The 20,897-nt window shown below is 62.0% G+C and overlaps 2 protein-coding genes across 3 annotated transcripts in view; one reads left to right on the plus strand and one right to left on the minus strand.

Annotated features, from left to right (window-relative positions):
• Positions 1 to 15,529, plus strand: ADISSP (adipose secreted signaling protein). Of its 2 annotated transcripts, XM_086887939.1 has the most exons (10): positions 1 to 204; positions 292 to 403; positions 619 to 769; positions 1,744 to 1,789; positions 1,907 to 1,964; positions 7,943 to 8,031; positions 9,901 to 10,082; positions 11,602 to 11,740; positions 14,189 to 14,305; positions 14,973 to 15,529. In XM_086887939.1, exons 1-10 carry the CDS (start codon positions 84 to 86, stop codon positions 15,071 to 15,073), a joined length of 1,116 nt encoding a protein of 371 aa, XP_086744065.1. In that variant the 5' UTR covers positions 1 to 83; the 3' UTR covers positions 15,074 to 15,529. The 2 variants fall into 2 exon arrangements, with proteins under 2 accessions (XP_086744065.1, XP_086744067.1); XM_086887941.1 differs by lacking the exons at positions 1 to 204; positions 292 to 403; positions 619 to 769; positions 1,744 to 1,789; positions 1,907 to 1,964 and adding an exon at positions 6,952 to 7,002.
• The window catches only part of HSPA12B (heat shock protein family A (Hsp70) member 12B), an 18,707-nt gene continuing 13,265 nt past the window's right edge, over positions 15,456 to 20,897 (minus strand). Inside the window, exons 9-13 of the mRNA XM_086887938.1 lie at positions 20,442 to 20,528; positions 20,027 to 20,131; positions 18,616 to 18,874; positions 18,327 to 18,430; positions 15,456 to 17,469 (exon numbers count right to left, since the gene is read on the minus strand). Of these exons, the coding sequence (XP_086744064.1) occupies positions 16,829 to 17,469; positions 18,327 to 18,430; positions 18,616 to 18,874; positions 20,027 to 20,131; positions 20,442 to 20,528 (1,196 nt within the window). The 3' untranslated portion in view covers positions 15,456 to 16,828. The remainder of the gene's footprint in view (positions 17,470 to 18,326; positions 18,431 to 18,615; positions 18,875 to 20,026; positions 20,132 to 20,441; positions 20,529 to 20,897) is intronic.

The raw sequence follows: 20,897 nt of genomic DNA on the forward strand, positions 1-20,897 counted from the left end.
CCCCGTTACCATGGCAGCAGCGACGCTCCCATTAAGCCCCGCCCCCGTTGCCATGGCAGCAACGACGCTGTGTCCGGGCCCTGATGGCGGCCGAGGGGCCAGGCCCGAGCCCGGACACGTCGCTGGTGTCCCTGTACCGCTGGCTGGACACGGTGCCGCTGTCTCGGCCGCGCAGGAACATCGCCCGCGACTTCAGCGACGGGGGTTGGCTTCAGGGGGGGCACGGCGGGGTGGCCGGGACGGGCTGTCCCCGGTGGTGCCACCCCCAGCGTGTCCCCGCTGTCCCCGCAGTGCTGGCGGCCGAGGTGGTGAAGTTCTTCTTCCCCTCCCTGGTGGAGCTGCACAGTTTTGTGCCCACGAGCTCCACGGCGCAGAAAGTCGCCAACTGGGGCCACCTCAACAGGTAGGGGGACCCGTGTGACCTCCCGGGGTGACCCCAGAGTGTCCCCAGCAGGCCTGGGGGCGGTGTCCCCCGTCCTTTGTCACACCCCTTGTGTCCCACAGAGCCACCCCGGAGTGCTGCGGGTGGGGATTGGTGTCCCCCCGTGTCCCCCCCCGTGGTGACCCCCGCGTCCCTCTGTCACCTCCCCGGGCTGTTCCATCCATCCCAAATTTTAGGAAAGTGCTGAGTAAGCTGAATTTGCGCGTCCCGGAGGAGATGATCCAGCAGCTGGTGCGGAGCCGGCCGGGAATGGCCGAGCAGCTCCTGCAGCTCCTGCGGGAGAAAATCCAGGAGAGGCAGAAGCAGAGGAAGGAAGGGGCCGGGCAGGTGAGGAAATCCCGGGAATGGGGAATTCCCAGGGAATGGAAGTGTCCCAGGAAAAGTTGGACACTGGGGCTTAGATCAACGTGGGATTAGGGAATCCCTGGATGGGATTTAAGGGCGTTCCCAACACAAATCATTCCAGGATTCTGCTCTGGAGCCAGGCTGGGAGAGCTGGGAATGTTCCCCTGGAGAAGGGCAAAATGCAGGGAATGCTGAGAGTCCCTGCAGGGGCTCCAGGAGAGCTGGAGAGGGACTGGGGCCAAGGGCTGCAGGGCCAGGAGCCAGGGAATGGCTTCCAGTGGGAAAGGGGAGATTGGGCTGGGATCTTGGCAAGGAATTCCTGCCTGGGCTGCAATTCCCAGATTTCCTGTGGATCCCTGGATCCCCGGGAATGTCCAAGGCCGGGTTGGACATTGGGATTGGATCCACCTGGGATCATGGAATTTGTCCCTGCCATGAAATGGGTTGGGATTCCCGGTCCCTTTCCCACCCATCTCATTCCAGGATTCTGGAGCCAGGCTGGGAGAGCTGGGAATGTTCATGTGGAGAAGGGAAAAATTCCCGGGAATCTTTGGAGCACCTTGCATAGCCTAAAGGGGCTCCAGGAGATCTGGAGAGGGAAAAAGGGGAGGAAAAAAGAGGGGGGAAAGGCCAAAATAAAGGAGGAAAAAAGGAGAAAAAAATGGGGGTTAACGGGGGGAAAGGGAATGGTTGCATTTTAGGGATAGAGACCAAAAAAAGTGGACAAGCATTGCAGGGCCAGGAGCCAGGGAATGGCTTCCAGTGGGAAAGGGGAGATTGGGCTGGGATCTTGGCAAGGAATTCCTGCCTGGGCTGCAATTCCCACATTTGCTGTGACTGGATCCCCGGGAGTGCCCAAGGATCCACCTGGGGCTGGTGGCAGGAGGGTGTCCCAGGTATTCCAGGTGTTCCAGGGCTTTTCCTGCCTTTCCCACTTTTCCTGCCTCTCCTCGCAGCCCCCAGCTGAGCCGGCAGCGCCGGAGGGAGGATACCTGGACACAGGTAAGGATGGGGGGGGAAAAGGATCCCCAAAATCCCCCACTGGGATTTTTGGGGTCTCTGGGAGAGGACAGCTGTGTCCGGGCAGGTGACCCCATCCATCCCTGTGGGATTTTCCAGGCCATCCCAAGGTCCAGAGCGATTTGGGAAGGGGCTGCAGCCAGGAGGGCGCTGCCAGGTGAGGGCTGGGCAGGGGACGGGACCCTCTTGGCTTCGGGGAGGGGTCTTTTTTGGGGTCACTGAAGGGGTTTGGGGTGTCCTGGTGGCGGTTTGGGGGTCACTGTGGTGATCAGGGGGTCACTGGGGGGGGGGTCTGGGGCACTTGTGGGGTTTGGTGGGGTCATTGAGGGGGTTTGGGGGCATCACTGAGAGGTTCGGGGGCTCTTCATGGGGGTCTGGGGCCCTTGTGGGGTTTGAAGGGGTCATTGAGGCGGTTGGGGGGGGTCACTGAGGGGTTGGGGGGGACCTCATGAGGGTCTGGGGGTTCTTGTGTGGGGTTTGGGGGGGTCTCTGTGGGGTTTGGGGGTCACTGAGGAAAGTCTGAGGGTCCCTGTGTGGGGTTTGGGGGTCTCTGTGGGATTTGGGGGTCACTGAGGAAAGTCTGGGGGTTTGGGGGTCCCTGTGTGGGTCAGGGGGTCCCTATGGGGTTTGGGGGTCCCTGGGAGGTGCCTGGGGGGGTCACTCTGAGCTTTGGGGGGGGTCACTGCGGTGTCCCCGGGTGTCCCCGCGGAGATCGGGACATTCCCATGGGATCGGGGGCCGGGATTTAGGGGGGGTCCGCAGGAGGGGTCAGTGCCTGTCCCCAGGGCGCTGTCCCCGTGCCAGGGCGGTGACATTCCCGGCCGGGGCTGGCCCTGGGGACATGCGACAGCAGCTGGCCGAGCGCGAGCAGGCGCTGCAGCTGGCGCGGGACACGATCCAGGTGAGCCCATCCCAAATCCCGGTGCCGGGAGCGATCCTGGATGCGCGGGGACATCCCAGGGGGACACACGCGACACTGTCCTGTCCCCCCGCCCTTCTGCCCGGCTTTTCCCGGCTTCTCCCGGCTTTCCTCAGTTCCTCCTTCCCTAAAATTATCCCTGTCCTCCTTCCCGGCTTTTCCCTGAACCCCCTACCCTGCTTTTCCCGGTTTTTTCCTTTCCCGGCTTTCCCCGGCTTTTCCTGGCTTTTCCCTATCCCTCCTTTCCCGGCTTTCCCTTTCTCCGCTTCCCGACTTTTCCCGGCTTTTCCCCGTCCCCCTATCCCGACTTTTCTCGGTTCCTCCTTCCCTAAAATTATCCCTGTCCTCACAGGACAAACCGGCTTTTCCCTGATCCCCCAACCCTGCTTTTCCCGGTGTTTCCCTTTCCCCCTTTCCCGACTTTTCTCTTCCCCCCTCCCCTGCTTTTCCCGGCTTTTCCCTGTTCCCCTTTCCCGGCTTTTCCTGGTTTTTCTCTTTCCCCTTTTCCCGGCTTTTCCCGGCTTTTCCCGGCTTTTCCCTGTCCCCCTATCCCGGCTTTTCTCCGTTCCTCCTTCCCTAAAATTATCCCTGTCCTCTTTCCCGGCTTTTTTCTGTTCCCCCTACCCGACTTTTCCCGGATTTTCCCTTTTCCCCTTTCCCGGCGTTTCCCTGTCCCTCAATTCCGGCTTTTCCCTGATCCCCCTACCCTGCTTTTCCCGGTTTTTCCCTTTCCCCCTTTCCCTGCTTTTCCCGGCTTTTCCCTGTCCCTCCTTTCTCGGCTTTCCCGTTCTCCCCTTCTCGACTTTTCCCGGCTTTTCCCCGTCCTCCTATCCCGACTTTTCTCGGTTCCTCCTTCCCTGCTTTTCCCGGTTCTCCATATCCCGGCTTTTCCCGGTGTTTCCCTTTCGCCCTTTCCTGGCTTTTCCCGGATTTTCCCTGTCCCTCATTCCCGGCTTTCCTTTTCTCCCTTTCTCCCTTTCTCGACTTTTCCCGGCTTTTCCCTGTCCCCCTTTCCCGACTTTTCCTGGATTTTCCCTGTCCCCCTATCCCGGCTTTTCTCGGTTCCTCCTTCCCTAAAATTATCCCTGTCCTTCTTCCTGGCTTTTTCCCTTTCTCCCCTTCCCGACTTTTCCCGGCTTTTCCCTGTCCCCCCATCCGGCTTTTCCCGGTTTTTCCCAATTCCCCCTTCCAGGAATTTTTCCCTGCCCCCCTTTCCCAGCTTTTCCCCGTCTTTCCAATTTTCCCCTGAAATCCGGGATTTTCCCACCGCAGTTATAAATTCTGGGAAACGTCGGGATTCTGTGGGATGGGAAAAGCGGGATATCCGGAATTCCCTTTTTTTTTTTTTTTTTTTTTTGGGAAAAGGGGCTGAGATCGGAACCCCAAATCCTCACCCGCCTCAGTTTCCCCCAATCTGAGAGGAAAAAAAAAAAAAAAAAGCCAAAATTCCCTTTCCTCACATTCCCTGCGGCGGGAATGGGTTTGAGGGTTTGAGGATTTGGGGGGATTTGGGATTCGGGGAATTTGGAGATTTGGGATTTGAGCCCCCAAATCCCTCGGGAATGGCAGATCCTGCAGGCCAAGGTGGGGCGGCTGGAGCAGCTCCTGCTCCTCAAAAATCTCCGCATCGACGACCTGAGCCGGCGGCTGCAGCAGCTGCAGGGCCACCGCCGCTGACAGGCGACAGCGACAGCAGCGACACCGCCGTGGCACCGGGGGACAGCCCGGGGACAGCCTGGGGACAGCTCGGGGACAGCCCGGGGGCTCCCAGTGGCTCCCAGCGCGTCCCAGTTCGCCCAGCGCCCGGCGCGGCTCCGGCGCTGGGAATTAAAGTGTTGGATCCTGGCTGGCAGTGAGGGGACAGAGGGGACACCGTGGGGACAGAGGGGACACTGTGGGGACAGAGGGGACAACGGGGACAGAGGGGACACCGCGGGGACAGAGGGGACAACGGGGACAGAGGGGACACCGCGGGGACAGAGGGGACAACGGGGACAATGGGGACAGTGGGGATACGATGGGGACACGGCGGAGACACGGTGGAGACACTGGGAACAATGGGGACAGAGGGGACACGGTGAGGACACGATGGTGACACTGTGGGGACAGTGGGGACAGCAGGGAGGGGACAGCAGTGGGGACAGAGGGGACACGGCAGGGACAATGGGGAGGACCGTGTGGGGGACACGGTGGGGACACTGGGGACACGATGGGGACAGTGGGGAGGGGACAGCAGTGGGGACAGAGGGGACAGCAGTGGGGACACGGTGGGGACCCTGTGGGGACAACGGGGACAGCGGTGGCCACAGTGGGGACAAAAGGGGGATGGCACTATGGGGACATCACTGGGCACAGCAGGGTGAGGACATGAGGGTAGAGGTGGCAGTGTGGGGACACGATGGGGACACTGTGGGGGACATTGGCGCGAGGACATCAGGGCAGGGACACTGTGGGGACACCAGAGGGGTGACAGCAGGGTGGGGACAGTGTAGGGACACCGTGGGGACAGCAGAGTGGCAGGGGGACATCGGGGGAGAGGAGGGGGACAGCACCATGGGGATAACAGAGTGGGGACACCCTGGGGACATTCTGGGGACGCGGTGGCCGCCGGGATTTAATCCCTTCCCAAATCCCGTTGTTTTTGTAATCCCGGAGCAAATCCGCGCGCTGGGAGGTGACAGCGACATCCCCCCCTGTGTCCCTCCCCCCCTCAGGTGACATCCCCTGGCACGGGGACACGCGCAGGGGTGGCTCTGGGGACCAGAGTGACTTTTTCGGGAAAAGCTGGAATTTCTGGCCCATGTGGGAATGGCAGGGGACAAACTGGGCCCTGGTGTCCCCTCCCTTGGGGACAAGCCGGCTGTGATGTCACCACGCCGGTGACAAGGACACGGCCGGGGAGCTCTGGGGATCCCTGGGAATGTGGATCCCAGATTTCTGGGAATGTGGATCCAGGGTTTTTAAGCGTTCCAGCAGCTGGAGCAGCCCGTCCCCGGGGGTGACATTGTCCCCTCTGTCCCTCCCGTGTCCCCGTGCTGTCCCCCCGGGGGTGACATTGTCCCCTCTGTCCCTCCCGTGTCCCCGTGCTGTCCCCCCGGGGGTGACATTGTCCCCTCTGTCCCCCCGCTGTCCCCCCGGCATTCCGGGGGGACAATCCCGGTGCTCTCCGGGCCGGAACTGGCGGCGTTTGCTGTGTCCCGATGGGATGTGGCCGTCCCCTGTCCCCTGTCCCAGCAGGAAGGGACACGGAGGTCGGGATGGGGACGGGGAAGGACGGGGCTGGATGTTCCCAGGCTGGGCGGTGACCTGGGAATGGGATTGGGATTGGGATTGGGATTGGGATTGGGATTGGGATTGGGATGGGATGGGATGGGATGGGATGGGATGGGATGGGATGGGATGAGATAAATGGATGGAATAGGATTGGGATGGGAAGGAATCGGGATAATTTGGGATGGGATGGAACTGGGATGAGAGAGGATGAGAGAAAATGAGATGGGCAGGGAATGAAATCGGATCAAACGGGATGAGGTTGGTGGGATGGAATGGAGATAGAATGTGATAGGGAAGGGAAGGGAAGGGAAGGGAAGGGAAGGGAAGGGAAGGGAAGGGAAGGGAAGGGAAGGGAAGGGAAGGGAAGGGAAGGGAAGGGAAGGGAAGGGAAGGGAAGGGAAGGGAAGGGAAGGGAAGGGAAGGGAAGGGAAGGGAAGGGAAGGGAAGGGAAGGGAAGGGAAGGGAAGGGAAGGGAAGGGAAGGGAAGGGAAGGGAAGGGAAGGGAAGGGAAGGGAAGGGAAGGGAAGGGAAGGGAAGGGAAGGGAAGGGAAGGGAAGGGAAGGGAAGGGAAGGGAAGGGAAGGGAAGGGAAGGGAAGGGAAGGGAAGGGAAGGGAAGGGAAGGGAAGGGAAGGGAAGGGAAGGGAAGGGAAGGGAAGGGAAGGGAAGGGAAGGGAAGGGAAGGGAAGGGAAGGGAAAGCTGCTCTCCCGCCCCTCCCCGTTCCCATGGCAACGCCCCCGCATCTCCCCCGCCGCCCACAAGGGGGCGCCCCGCAGCGCGCGCCCGTCCCCATTGCCTGCCCCGCCCTTTAGCCCCGCCCTTAACCCCGCCCCTTAGCAACAGTCCCGCCCCTTAGCAACGCCATTAAGCCCTGCCTGGGGCGTGGCCTGGAGGCGTGACCGGCGTGCGCGCCGACCAATGGCAGCGCGAGGTGGGGGCGCGCCAGCCAATAGTAGCGAGGGGGCGTGTCCCCACAGCGGGAAGCGGGCAGCGGGAGCGGCGGGGTGAGCGGGGCATGGCGACACCGGAGGGGGACATTAAGGGGGGACATCGGGGACACCCGGGGGGTGGCGATGGGATCGGGGGAGCCCCGCGGAAGCGCTGCCGGGCCGCGGGTGATGGCGGAGGGAAAACCGGGCTGGGAGCGCTCGGGAAAGGGGCGGGGGGGGACAGACGCGGCCCCGGTGTCCCCTCGCGGTGTCCCCTCCTGGGGTCCCCTGCTGCTGTCACCCCGATCCTCAGGTCCAGTGACGCCTCTCCCCTCCCCCGCCCAGTGCGGCTTGAGACGCCCCCAAATCCCTGGATTTCCCCCCCTCCCTCGGGAGAAGCTCCCCCCTTCCAGCTCGGTTTTCTTTTATCCCGTTTTTCCCGAAATTTTGTTGTTTGATTTTTTTTTTTTCCCGTGGCTTTCCCGGCGTTTCGTTGGCGGGGCCGTTTTGGGGTTTCCACTTCCCAAATTCCTGCCGGGATTCCCGGTCCGGTCCTTCCAGGGAGGAGGAGGAGGAGGTTTGACCCTCCGATTCCATCCAGGGGATTTTTTGGGGATGTCGCATCCCGAATTCCCGGCTGGCGGTGGGAATCTCCGCGCGCCGGTTTTCCCGGGAAAAAGCGATTTGGGAAGGGCTCCAAGTTTGGGATCTGCGCCGCTGCTTCCAGCCTGGAAAACATTCCCAAACCTCGGAGACGTTTTTGGGGGGGGGGGGGGGGGGCGGGGAAAGGGGGGGGAGAAACTGAGGCACGCGCGGGGGAGGGAATTCCCTAATTCCCGCTTTTCCCGGAGATTTGGGATGAGGGAATGCCCATTCCAGGCCCTGGCGATGCCGCAGGCTCCTCCCCGCCAGGATCGCGGCCACCTCGGGGCCACCTCGGGGCCACCAAGGTGCCACCGCTGTCCCCTCAATGGGACGGAATTGGCGCCTTCCCATTCCCATCCCATTCCCGCAGAATTCCCGGACGATGCCCCCCGGCCGCTGAAGTTGGGGACAGCGACAGGGACGGACGGCGCAGGGGACAGATGGCGACAGCGGGCAAGAGTGAGTCCCCAAATCCCTTCCCTGTCCCCTGCCCGGATCCAGGGATTTGGGATTTTCCCGGGGTTTTGGGAGGGTCCCTTCTGTCCCTGGAGCTTCCCTCTGTCCCTATCCAGGGATTTGAGGGGTTTCCCGGAGTTTTTGGGGTCACTCTGCCCCATCCAGGGATTTGGCTGAGACGAATCCCGGGGAACCTTGGGGGGATTCCGGCTCCTTTGCGCTCCGGGAATTTCCTTGGGAATGGGGCTGGGGGCGGCTCCTTCCCGCTGGGATGAGGCCGGGAGAGCCTCAGGAGATTCCCAGGAAAAAAAAGAAAAGGGTTGGGGACATCCTGGAGGGGACCTTGTGCCCCCCCTGGGGGGGGACGCGGTGACCCCCAGGGTCCAGCAGGTTCCGATCCCACAAATCCCAGATCCAGGGGATTCCCTGATCCCATAAATCCCAGATCCAGGGGATTCCCTGATCCCACAAATCCCAGATCCAGGGGATTCCCTGATCCCACAAATCCCAGATCCAGGGGATTCCCTGATCCCACAAATCCCAGATCCAGGGGATTCCCTGATCCCACAAATCCCAGATCCAGGGGATTCCCTGATCCCACAAATCCCAGATTCCCAATTTGGGATTCCCTGATTGCTGTCCCCTCCCGAAGCCACCCAAAGTCCCCGGGCTGGGGCTCCCCAATCCCGGCACAGCCGATTCCCGGCGGGAATTTTCCCGGGAAAAATTCCCACCTTCCTCCTGCTCCAACCCCACTCTTTCCAGAGGGTCCGTGCCCGGAAGGGGGTGGCCAAATGCTGTCCCCAAGTGCCACCAGGGTGACAACGGTTTATTTGGGATTACCGAGGTTTGGGATTCCCGGGCTGGGATCTGGGATCCGGGATCCCCGCAGATCCTTCGGGATCGCCACGGTGCCACCCGGGAGGGTCCCCCGCGTGTCCCCACGTGTGTCCCCACGCTGTCACCGTGTCCCCTCGCTGTCCCCCCCCCCCCCTCCCACCCAGGAGTGCGGGAGGGGCTTTGGGGGCCGAACAATGGCGGGACCTTAAATCGCGGCTCATTAAATCGCGGCTCATTAAATCCCGGCTCATTAAATCCCGGGATTCCCGGCGCTGCCAGCACAAAGAGCCTTTTCTTCAGGCGACAAGGGAGGCGACAATCTGCTGCTGGCGGCGGTGACAATCTGCTGCCAGCTGGGAGCGGGGCCGGGGCTCGGCGGGAGGAGGAGGAGGAGGAGGAGGAGGAAGGGGTGGATTTTCCATGGAAGCGGCGCACGTGGAAAATCCCACGGGATTTGAGCCTCCGTGGGGACAGCGCTGTCCCCAAGCTGGTGGCCACCCCCGCAGGGCCCTGGCGCTGTCCTGCTGGCTTTGTCGCAGCCGTGTCACCTTGCCCGTGTCACCTTCCCCGTGGCACCGCTCGGCCCGAGGAGGGAGCGGAGCCTGCCGAGCCTGGGGACACTTGGGGACACTTGGGGACCCTTGGGGACCCTCTGGAGATCAGCTGGTGGCCGGTCCTGCTCAGAGGGGAGCTGGCTTTGGTCACCTCTGTCCCTCTGTCCCTGTGTCACTTGTCCTAAGGACATCACAGGAGGGAGCGGAGCCTGCCGAACCTGGGGACACTTGGGGACCCTTGGGGACACTTGGGGACCCTTGGGGACACTTGGGGACTCTCTGGACACCAGCTAGTGCCCGCTCCCTGCTTAGAGAGGAGCTGGCTGTCACCACAGGTCCCCCGTGTCCCTGGTGACACAGGGAGGGGGTGACGGGGAAGCCCCCCCAGGTGCCACCACGCTCCGCCCGTGTCCCCAAGGCGAGGCCACCTCCCTTGGTGACGCGGCTGTGACCCGGGGCGGGGCTTTGTCACCTGCAGGCAGCAAGGCGAAGGGGACAGGAGTGCGCTTCGCCCCCGAGGGGACCCAGGGCCACCCCAAGGAGGGGACACAGGGCCACCACCCCCAGGAGGGGACCCACGGCCACGTCCACTTCCAGGAGCAGCTGCACGACTCGGCCGTGATGGTGACACAGGACAAGGACGGCCACTTCCTGGTCAAGGTTGGGGACAGGAGGACATCAGGGGGATGTCACCCTCCCCCGGGCACTCCAGGGCTCCCGACTCCCGAAAATTCCCGGATTTTGAGGCGTTCCCAGCCCAGAATTCCGTGTTATTCCCTAAGGCTGCTCCTGAGGGCACCAGCTCGGGATTGTCCCGTTTTTCCCCCAAATCCAGCGCCACGTCTGGGTGGCTTTGGGGACACGTGGGGCAGGTGGCGCTGTCCCCTCTGCCCCATTCTGGGGACTCTGGGGCCGCTCTGGCTCCCACCACAGCCATTCCCACCCTTTCCCGGTTATCCCGGCCACATTCCCGTGGGTGGCTCCCAAGGGCTCCGGGGGCGACGCCAGCGGAGGGGACGAGGTGCCACCCGCGGTGCCACCAACGTGTGGCACCTGCAGCTGCCACCAGCGCTGAGTCAGAGCCTCGTGGCGGGCGCGGGAGGCCGGAATTCCATCCCAAATCCGGCGCTCGCTCCGGGGGCGGCTGTTGTTGTTTTCCCACCGGAGCCCTGCGCGTGATCCGTGGGGATGAGGGGGTGGCGGTGCCACTCACGGGGACACAGGACACGGGGACACGGGGAGGGGTCCCTGGTGGGGTCGGGATGTGCCTGAGAAAAGAAGCTCCTGGGTTGTTTTGGTTTTTTTTGGTTTTTTTTTCCCAGTGCCGAGCGTTTTTCCAGGGTTTTAAAGGGATAAATCCTGGAATGGTTTGGGGAGGGGAGAGGAGCTTGGAGCTCATTCGGTTCCTTGGGCATTCCCAGGGATCCAGGGGCAGCCAAAATCTGGGAATTGCAGCCGAGGCAGGAATTCCTTGCCAAGATCCCAGCCCAATCTCCCCTTTCCCAGTGGAAGCCATTCCCTGGCTCCTGGCCCTGCAGCCCTTGTTCCCAGTCCCTCTCCAGCAGCTGGAAGGAGCTCCCTGGATCCTTTTCCAGCTGTTTGGGATGGTCCCAGCCCATGGGGGATTTTGGGAATTCCACCCTCCTGATCCCGACCCCGGATTCTCCCTCAGGGATCATTCCCAGCTCACTCCCCTCCCAAAATGGCTTTTTCCAAGGCTCCGGAGGGCTCTGGTTTTTGTCATGACAGAGGAGAAATTCCATGGGAAGAGGAGCTCCTGCCTTTTCCAGGAACGGCTGGAAAACCTCTCCCTGCTCCCCTGACATCCACGGATCGTTATTCCCAAAATTTCACCCCAAAATTCCATATTTTTGGGTTTTTTTGGGGGGGAGGGGGGTGAAAAATCATCGTGTTTTTTTACCTTTCCCTGGTTTATTTCCTGAATTATTCCTCTTATTCCCTAAATTATTTTTTTTTTTCCTGAATTTTTTAGGGCACAAATCCCAGCTCTCCAGGATTTAATGGGGGAATGTTTAGGATACAATTCCTCCTCTCCAGGTGCTGTCCCCACCTTCCTGGGGACTCTCTGGTGTCCCTTGTCCCCAAGGCGTGGGGGGGGGGGGGGGGGTGACAATGCCCCCCTCCCCCCCTTTCCCACCCCGTTATCCCGCTTTTCCAGGTGGGATTCCTGAAGATCCTCCACAAGTATGAGATCACCTTCCTGCTGCCCCCCGTGCCCAGGCTGGGGAAGGACATTTGTCCCCTCCCTGTCCCCAACCCCAACCTGCGCGTCATCAGCGTCACCTCCCTGCCAGAAGGTACCGAGTCCCCTCCGGTGTCCCCAGTGTCCCCAAATCCCGTTATTTTGGTGTTGTTGGGATTCTCCTTTCCTTGGGGGGGGGTCTCCAGACCCCAACAAGGGACAGGGAGGGGACAGGATTTGCTCCGAGAGGTGCCACCCTCCTCTTTGGGGACAATCGGTGCCACATCCCGGAGCGGGGCGGTGCCAGGGGACAGCGGAGCGTCACCCTGAGCTCGTGGCAGGATTTTGGGGACACGGGTTCCGCTCCGAGGTCACCGCAGGTCCCCGGGGCCACCTCGCTCCCATCCCAGTTGTCCCACGGCCAATGGATGCCGTTTCCCACGTCCCTGTCCCCTCGGGGCCCTCGGTGTCACAGGGCGGGGACCGGGCTTGTCCCACCCGCCGCTGGCTCCATCCCAAAATAAAAGGGTTTGTTTGGAGATTCCCAACCGGGGCTGGGATCGGGATCGGGGCGGGAGGGGGACCGGGATGGGGATCGGGACTGGGATTGGAGCCGGGAGCTGGGATCAGGACTGGGATTGGAGCCGGGAGCCGGGATCGGGACTGGGATCAGGACTGGGATTGGAGCCGGGAGCCGGGATCGGGACTGGGATCAGGGCTGGGATTGGAGCCGGGAGCCGGGATCGGGACTGGGATCAGGGCTGGGATTGGGGCCAGGATCGGGACTTGGACTGGAGCCGGGATCAAGACTGGAATTGGAGCCGGGATCAGGGCTGGGACTGGAGCCAGGATCGGGACTGGGATTGGAGCCGGGAGCTGGGATTGGGACTGGGATCAGGGCTGGGATTGGAGCCGGGATCGGGACTGGGATTGGAGCAGGGAGCTGGGATCGGGACCGGGATCAGGGCTGGGACTGGAGCCGGGATCGGGACTGGGATTGGAGCAGGGAGCTGGGATCGGGACCGGGATCAGGGCTGGGACTGGAGCCGGGATCGGGACTGGGATTGGAGCAGGGAGCTGGGATCGGGACCGGGATCAGGGCTGGGACTGGAGCAGGGATCGGGACTGGGATTGGAGCCGGGATTGGGGCTGGGATAAAGGCAGGATTCAGGACTGGGATTGGGACCGGGATTGGAGCCGGGAGCCAGGATCGGGATCGGGATTGGGACCGGGATCGGGGCTGGGACTGGAGCCAGGATCGGGACTGGGATTGGAGCCGGGAGCTGGGATTGGGACTGGGATTGGGGCCGGGACCAGGAGTGGAACCAGGATCAGGGCCGGGATCAGGAACAGGACCAGGATTGCGGCCAAGATCACGAACGGGATCGGGAACAGGATCGGGATTGGAGCTGGGATTTCCTCAGGAGCCAGGGAAAGGAGCCCTGGGCAACCCCCGGGAGTGACCGGGGGGGGGGGGACAGAAGGACAGGGAGGGGACAGCAGGACAGGGAGGGGACAGGGAGGGGACAGTCAGGACAGGGAGGGGACAGGCGGGTGAGGGAGAGGACAGTCAGGACAGGGAGGGGACAGGCGGGACAGGGAGGGGACAGGCGGGGCAGGGAGGGGACAGGCGGGTGAGGGAGGGGACAGCAAGGAATATTCAGGCAGGGTGGGAAGGATGGGAAGGGCTCAGACAGGGCAGGGAAGGGCAGGGAGGGTTCAGGAAGGGCAGGGAAAGTTCAGGAAGGGCAGGCAGGATAAGGAGGGTGCAGTCAGGGAAGGATAGGAAGGGTTCAGGCAGGACAGGAAAGGTGAGGAGGGCACAGGCAGGATCAGGAAGGATCAGGAGGGCACAGGGAAGATCAGGAGGGCACAGGATGGATCAGGAAGGATCAGGAGGGCACAGGGAAGATCAGGAGGGCACAGGCAGGATGAGGAAGAATCAGGAAGGATCAGGCAGGATCAGGAAGGCACAGGAAGGATCAGGCAGGATCAGGAAGGATCAGGAAGGCACAGGCAGGATCAGGAAAGCACAGGATAGATCAGGAGGGCACAGGATGGATCAGGAAGGCACGGGAAGTATCAGGATGGATCAGGAAGGCACAGGAAGGATCAGGAGGGCACAGGATGGATCAGGAAAGCACAGGAAGGATCAGGAAGGCACAGGATGGATCAGCAAGGATCAGGAGGGCACAGGCAGGATCAGGAGAGCACAGGAAGGCACAGGATGGATCAGGAAGGATCAGGATGGATCAGGAAGGCACAGGAAGGATCAGGAAGGTACAGGCAGGATCAGGAGGGCACAGGAAGGCACAGGATGGATCAGGAAGGCACAGGAAGGATCAGGAGGGCACAGGATGGATCAGGAAGGATCAGGAAGGATCAGGATGGATCAAGAAGGATCAGGAAGGCACAGGATGGATCAGGAAGGCACAGGATGGATCAGGAAGGCACAGGAATGATCAGGAAGGCACAGGAAGGATCAGGAGGGCACAGGATGGATCAGGAAGGCACAGGAAGGCACAGCCAGCGCTCCAGCAGCCCCTCCATGTCCCCGCTGCAGGGCACAGCGTGCGCTGCGAGTACACGGCGCACAAGGAGGGTGTGCTGAAGGAGGAGCTGCTCCTGGCCAGCCACAGCCCCGGCCACATCAAGGTCACCGTGCAGGCCCGGGTCATGGGTAAGGGCTTCTGGGGGACTTCTGGGGTCCTTCCCTGTCCCCTCACCCCCACCAGGCCCCAGACAGTCTTCCCAGTTGAGGAATCGTCCAAAACGGGTGATTTCATCCCAAAAAATTCCCAGTCCCGGGGGTTGAGGAGAGCCCTGGCAAGGGGTGAAGGGAGGGGGTAGGGGGTGACCCCAATGTCCCCAGGGCTCCTGTGCCTGGGACCCCTCTTTGTCCCTGGGATGTCCCCTGTCCCTGGGACCCCTTTGTCCCTGGGACCCCCCCTTTGTCTCTGGGACCTCTTTGTCACTGGGATCCCCAGTTTGTCACTGGGACCCCCCCTTTGTCCCTGGGACCCCCCTTTGTCCCTGGGATGTCCCCTTTGTCACTGGGACCTCTTTGTCACTGGGACCACCCCCCCCCCTTCCCCGGTCCCTGGGACCCTCCCTATAAACCCCAACACCCCTCATGCCCCCTGAGGTTGTCACCACCCCTGGTTGTCACCACAGCGGTGACACAAGGACGAGGGACAACACATCCCCCCACCCAGCCGAGCCCTGGGATGCACAAACCCCCTGGGAGCCTAAACCCCACCCCCAAACCCCCTAAAAAAAGTGGGGTTCCCACCCTCCCCAAAGGGGACAGAGAGCTGTCCCCGAGCCGCGTGCCCCGATGTCCCCAGACCGTCACCACGGGACGCCGATGCTCCTGGACGGGGTGCGCTGCGTGGGAGCCGAGCTGGAATACGACTCCGAGCACAGCGACTGGCACGGCTTCGACTGACCCCGAAACCCCCCACCCCGGGGGTCCCCAAAGTCCCCAAAGCACAGGACGGTCCCCAGAGCGGGTGGGGGGACCCCGCTTGTCGCTGCTGCCGCTGCTTCGCCCTCACCCCCCAGCCCCGGGGGGGGTTTTGGGGGAATTGTGCCTCTTGGGGTGGGAGTTTTTCCTCTTGTCTGGGGTGGGGGAGGAATTTTGCCTGTGGAATGTGGGGTGGGAGCAGAGAGTCCCCCCCACGGCTCTGGGGTTGGGGCCACGTCCTCCAGCTGTGTCCTTGTGTTGCTGCCAGCGCCTCTTTTTTTGGGTTTTCCTCAGATTTTTCTTGGTTTTTTCCCCTCTTTTCCCATTTTTTGTTTTTTTTTTACCCTCATGTTACAAGGACCAGGAGCAGTTTCAGGAGGTTTTATGTGCCTATATATATATATATATATATATAAATATAAAGATATCTTACATGCCTGCGGGGGTTAAAGTACAAAATCCCACCTCGGGAAGGAGGAAAATCCCACTGGGAATGGGCTGGGAGCCCGGATCTCCTCCATGAACCCACCCAGAGGGACAGGGAATACCCCCAGGTGGATGATCCCAAATAGTCCTGGACTGAGACTGGGACTATTTGGATGGGGAGGGATCATGAGGCAAATTCCAGTTCAAGGGGGGCCTGGAGAGGGTGGGGGGCAGGGCCTGGGGTCCCCAGGATAACGGGGGGGTCTCAGATTGCGAGGGAATCAAAGGTGCGAGGTCCTGGGATGGTCCTCACAATGACAGGAGGTGTCGGACAGAGTGGAAATTGGTGGTGGCATCTCCAGGAAGGTCTCAGCTGGACAGGAAGTCAATGGTGACATCTCCAGGACGGTCTCAGTTGGACAGGGAGTCCATGGTACTATCTCCAGGAAGGTCTGTTGGACAGGATTTGATGGTGGCATCTCCAGGAAGGTCTCAGTTGGACAGGATTTGATGGTAGCATCTCCAGGGCCCCTCAGTTGGACAGGAAGTCCATGGTGGCATCTACAAGGAACCTTCTGTTGGACGGGAAGTTGATGGTGACAGGTCCTGGCGGTGTCCCCATGATGACGGCGAGGTCTGAGTTGGAGATTCAATGGTGCAGTCTCCAGGAAAGTCTCAGTCAGACAGGAAGTCATTGGTGGCAGGTCCCAGGAACCCCTCAGTCAGACAGGAAGTCGATGGTGGCAGGTCCTGGGTAGTCTCAGTTGGACAGGAAGTCGATGGTGGCACGTCCTGGGTAGTCTGAGTCAGACAGGAAGTCGATGGTGGCAGGTCCTAGGAACCCCTCAGTCAGACAGGAAGTCAATGGTGGCACATCCTGGGTAGTCTCAGTTGGACAGGAAGTCAATGGTGGCAGGTCCCAGGGATCCCTCAGTCAGACAGGAAGTCAATGGTGGCAGGTCCTGGGTAGTCTGAGTCAGACAGGAAGTCGATGGTGGCAGGTCCTAGGAACCCCTCAGTCAGACAGGAAGTCGATGGTGGCACATCCTGGATAGTCTCAGTTGGAGAGGAAGTCGATGGTGGCACGTCTCAGGGACCCCTCAGTCAGACAGGAAGTCGATGGTGGCACATCCTGGGTAGTCTCAGTTGGACAGGAAGTCGATGGTGGCAAGTCCCAGGGACCCCTCAGTTGGACAGGAAGTCAATGGTGGCACATCCTGGGACCCCTCAGTCAGACAGGAAGTCAATGGTGGCAGATCCTGGATAGTCTCAGTTGGACAGGAAGTCGATGGTGGCACATCCTGGATAGTCTCAGTTGGACAGGAAGTCGATGGTGGCCCTCACGCTGCGCGCCGTGCGCGTGTCCAGCGCGGTCACCTTGATCTCGGTGTCCCCAAACTGCATGCTGGTGCGGATCTCGCGCCGGCCCCGCACCAGGCCTGCGTCCCCCGCGTCCCCCAGCTCCAGGCTGATGGTTCCGCACTTCCTGACGCCGGGGTCGGTGATGTACACCACGTCATCGGTGTCGCAGCAGTAGATGTTGATGATGGTCCGGCGCTGGCCGGGCCGGGCTGGGCAGTAGCTCCGCTGAACCACCTCACCCAACGCCACCGACTGGTCCACGGTGACGAACTTCTCAAAGATGTCGGTGCACCAGTTCTTGCCCTCCTTGACCAGCAGCTTCTCCCGCGGGTGCTTCCCCTCCACGAACTTGTTGAGGACCCCCACGCCGTAGGTGAGAGGGGAGCGGCGCACCCGCACCACGCCGGGGTCCAGGCCGAAGAGCACGGCCCCTTTGAGGATGGTCAGCCCCACGTCCTGCGGGACGATGACCCGGCAGCGGTGGCCGAAGGCGGCCTGCACCGCCCGCTGCAGCATGGCCGACTCGGCAAAGCCGCCCACCAGGAACAGGAATTTGATGCCTTGGACCTCGGGTTTCTTCAGGAGGGTGTCTGGAGAAGGGGGGGGATAAAAGGGGAGGTTTGGGATTGGGCTGGTGGAGAAGGGGTGGGGGGGATGGGGTGCCAGGGATGAGGGGAGTCCAGGAATGGGGGAAGTTCCAGGGGTGGAATGGGGACCCAGGGACAGGGAGGGTTCCAGGGATAAAAGGGTCCCAGGGACAATGGGGGTTCCAGGGACAATGGGGGTTCCAGGGATAAAAAGTTCCCAGGGACAAGGGGCATCCCAAGAACAAGGAAGGTTCCAGGAATGGGAAATCGCAGGGACAAGGTGGGTTCCGGGGATTGAGTTCCAGGGACAGGGAGGGTTCCAGGGACAAGGTGGGTCCCAGGAATGGAATGGGGGTTCCAGGGACAATAGGTTCCCAGGGACAAGGGGGATCCCAGGAACAAGGAGGGCTCCAGGAATGGGGGTTCCCAGGGACAAGGTGGGTTCCAGGGATGGAACGGGGCCCCGGGGACAGTTCCAGGGACAATGGGGGGATCCAGGGATAATAGGTTCCCAGGGACAAGGGGGATCCCAAGGACAAGGAGGGCTCCAGGAATGGCAAATCGCTGGGACAAAGTGGGTCCCAGGGATGGAATGGGGGTTCCAGGGTCAGGGGTAGTCCCAGGGACAAAGGGGGTCCCAGGGTGTGGGATTCTCCCAGCAGTGGGGGGATCTTGGGCATGGGATGGTCCCAAGGATGGGGGGGGTCATAGGGACAGGGAAGGATTCCAGGGATGGGAACGATCCCAGGAATGGGGGTTTCCAGTAACGGGGAAGGTTCCAGGGATGGGGAGGGATCCCAAGGACCGGGGGTGGGTTAGGACGGGGGTTCCCCATGGATGGGCACGTCCCCAGGCCCCACCGATGTGCTGGATGATGTGGGTGATGGTTGGCTGGAACAGCTCGCTCATGGCCTCGGGCGACATCCGCAGCATCCCTTGGGATGACCACTTCACCAGGTTGACACTGGGGACGGACAGCAGAACCAGGGGTGACTGAGAACTCCTGCCTGGTCCTTCCCTGTCCTCTTCCCTCCCACCCCAACACCCCTGTCCCGCCTTTCCCCCCTTCTCTTTCCCTCTTTCACCCCAACATCACTCCTTCCGTGTCCCCGTGCTCCCGAGATGTCCCCAACCCGCGTCACCCCTCACTTGCTCTTGCGGAGCGCGGTCTCGACGTTTTGGCCACGGTGTTTGCGGTAGAAGTCGATGAAGGAGAAGGGCAGGGAGATATTGAGGGGGCTGGAGCGGCTCGGGGCGGCCGCGCGCTTCCGCGCCTCGAAGGCAATGGTCAGGTCCACCCAGGCCGCCGGACGCTTGGCCTTGAAGGTGGCGATGAAATCGTCCCCGAAGATGTGGCACAGAAGCTTCTCGAAGGCCAGGTCCACACCCACGGCCCCGTAGGGACCTCCTGAGGGATGAGGGTGGGGTCAGGAGGTGGCCCCGTGGTAGCCGTGTCCCCATGGCAGCCATGTCCCATGTCCCCCGTCACCGCAGCCTCCCATATCTCCATGTCCCAATGTACCCCACATTCCCATGTCCCTGTGGTCCCCATGTCTGCCATCCCTATGTCCCTGTGGCACCCACAGCCCCATGTCCCCCATCCCCACGTCCCTGTGTCTCCTGTGTCCCCTATCCTGACATCCTCGTGTCCCCCATCACCGCATCCCCCACATCCTCCATGTCCCCGTGTCCTCCATGTCCCCCCCAACACCGTATCCCCACACCCCCCACATTCCCATGTCCCACGTCCCCAAATCCCAACATCCACATATCCTCAGGTCCCACACATCCCCGTGGCACCCCAACCATGTCCCCATGTCCCCATCGCGATGTCCCCAGGTCACCCACACGCCCCCGTCCCCTCCACCCCAGCCCCTTGTCCCTCTGTCCCCCCTCACCCACCATCCCCCTCCTCCCTGCCCCACTGTGTCCCCCTAATCCACCCCTGTCCCTCCTTGTCCCCCCCAATCCATCCCCCCCTTCCCTCTGTCCCCTCTCGGTCCCCCTGTCCCCCTGCACTTCCCCCCGCCGCCACCAGGTGGGGCCAGAGCCCCACCCACGACCCTTTCGTGGGGCGGTTTTGGGGTCCCAGCTCGGATTTGGGGTCCCAGTCTGGGTTTGGGGTCTCAGCCCGAGTTTGGGGTCTGAGTTCAGGTTTGGGGTCTGATTTCAGATTTGAGGTCTGAGTTCGGGTTTGGGGTCCCAGCTCGGGTTTAGGATCTCAGCCCGGGTTTGGTGTCTGAGTTCAGGTTTGGGGTCTGAGTTCGGGTTTAGGGTCCCAGCTCGGGTTTGGGATCCCAGCCCGGATTTGGGGTCTGATTTCAGATTTGAGGTCTGAGTTCGGGTTTGGGGTCCCAGCTCGGGTTTAGGATCTCAGCCCGGGTTTGGTGTCTCAGCCCGGGTTTGGTGTCTGAGTTCAGGTTTGGGGTCTGAGTTCAGGTTTAGGGTCCCAGCCCGGATTTGGGGTCCCAGCCCGGATTTGAGATCCCAGCCCGGGTTTGGTATCCCGGGAGGACCCCAGGGCGAGGGAAAAAAGGATGGAAAGGGACCCCCATCCCACCCGAGGCTTTGTAGAGCTCCTTCAGCGTCCCCTGCGGCTTCTCGATCTGGTGCACGGTCAAATCCACCGTTCCCCCGCCACAGTCGGCCACGATGTACCTGTCACCTGCACGGGGGGGACAGCGACAGGGTGGCAGCCACCCGCGGGGACACAGCGCTGCGCTTTTCCAGGGAAAACGGATCCTTAACCGAAACGTTGGGAATTGGGCGGAGAGACGAAGGGATGGGATGGTGGCAGGGAGACCCCCGCCCTTTCTGTGGGGTCAAGGGACAGGTGCCACCCGCGTCACCCCCATGGCAGGAGCGCCCTTGGGTGTTTGGGGGTGGCTCTGCCACCAAGGGGACATTCCAGGGGGACCCCCGGGATTTGGGAATCTCCAGTGGGGACCCACCCCACCCGTGTCCCCCCCTCGTACCTGCCTGCATCTCCGACCAGAGCTCGCCCACTCCCGACTCCACCAGGAAGGTGCGGCTGTGCCGGGATCGCCGGAGCTGCTCCCGGGCTGGGGGGGGGGGCAGAGCCAGGGGTCGGCGGAGAGGTCAGGATCCCCCGCGTTTCCATGGGATCCACCCCAATTCCATGGGATCCTCCTCATTTCCATGGGATCCGCCCCATTCCCCGGGATCCGCCCCATTCCCGCTGTGGGGGCCGTGCTGGGAGCGCTGGTGACCGCTCCCCTCCAGGCGGGACCCCAAAAGGAGCCAGCTCCAGCATGGATGGGCTGATCCCGCTTTCCCGCTGCCCTGCTGGGATCCCAGAGGATCCCCCCGGATCCCACGGGATCACCTCGTGCCCACCCGTGATGCCACCTCCGCCCCGGACCCCACAGCCCGGGTGGGGTTTCCTCTGCTCCCCCTGTCCCGGGAACATC

Source organism: Cyanistes caeruleus, chromosome 5 (assembly GCF_971803275.1).
Source record: "Cyanistes caeruleus chromosome 5, bCyaCae1.hap1.1, whole genome shotgun sequence".
In the NCBI taxonomy this organism is placed as follows: Eukaryota; Metazoa; Chordata; class Aves; order Passeriformes; family Paridae; genus Cyanistes; species Cyanistes caeruleus.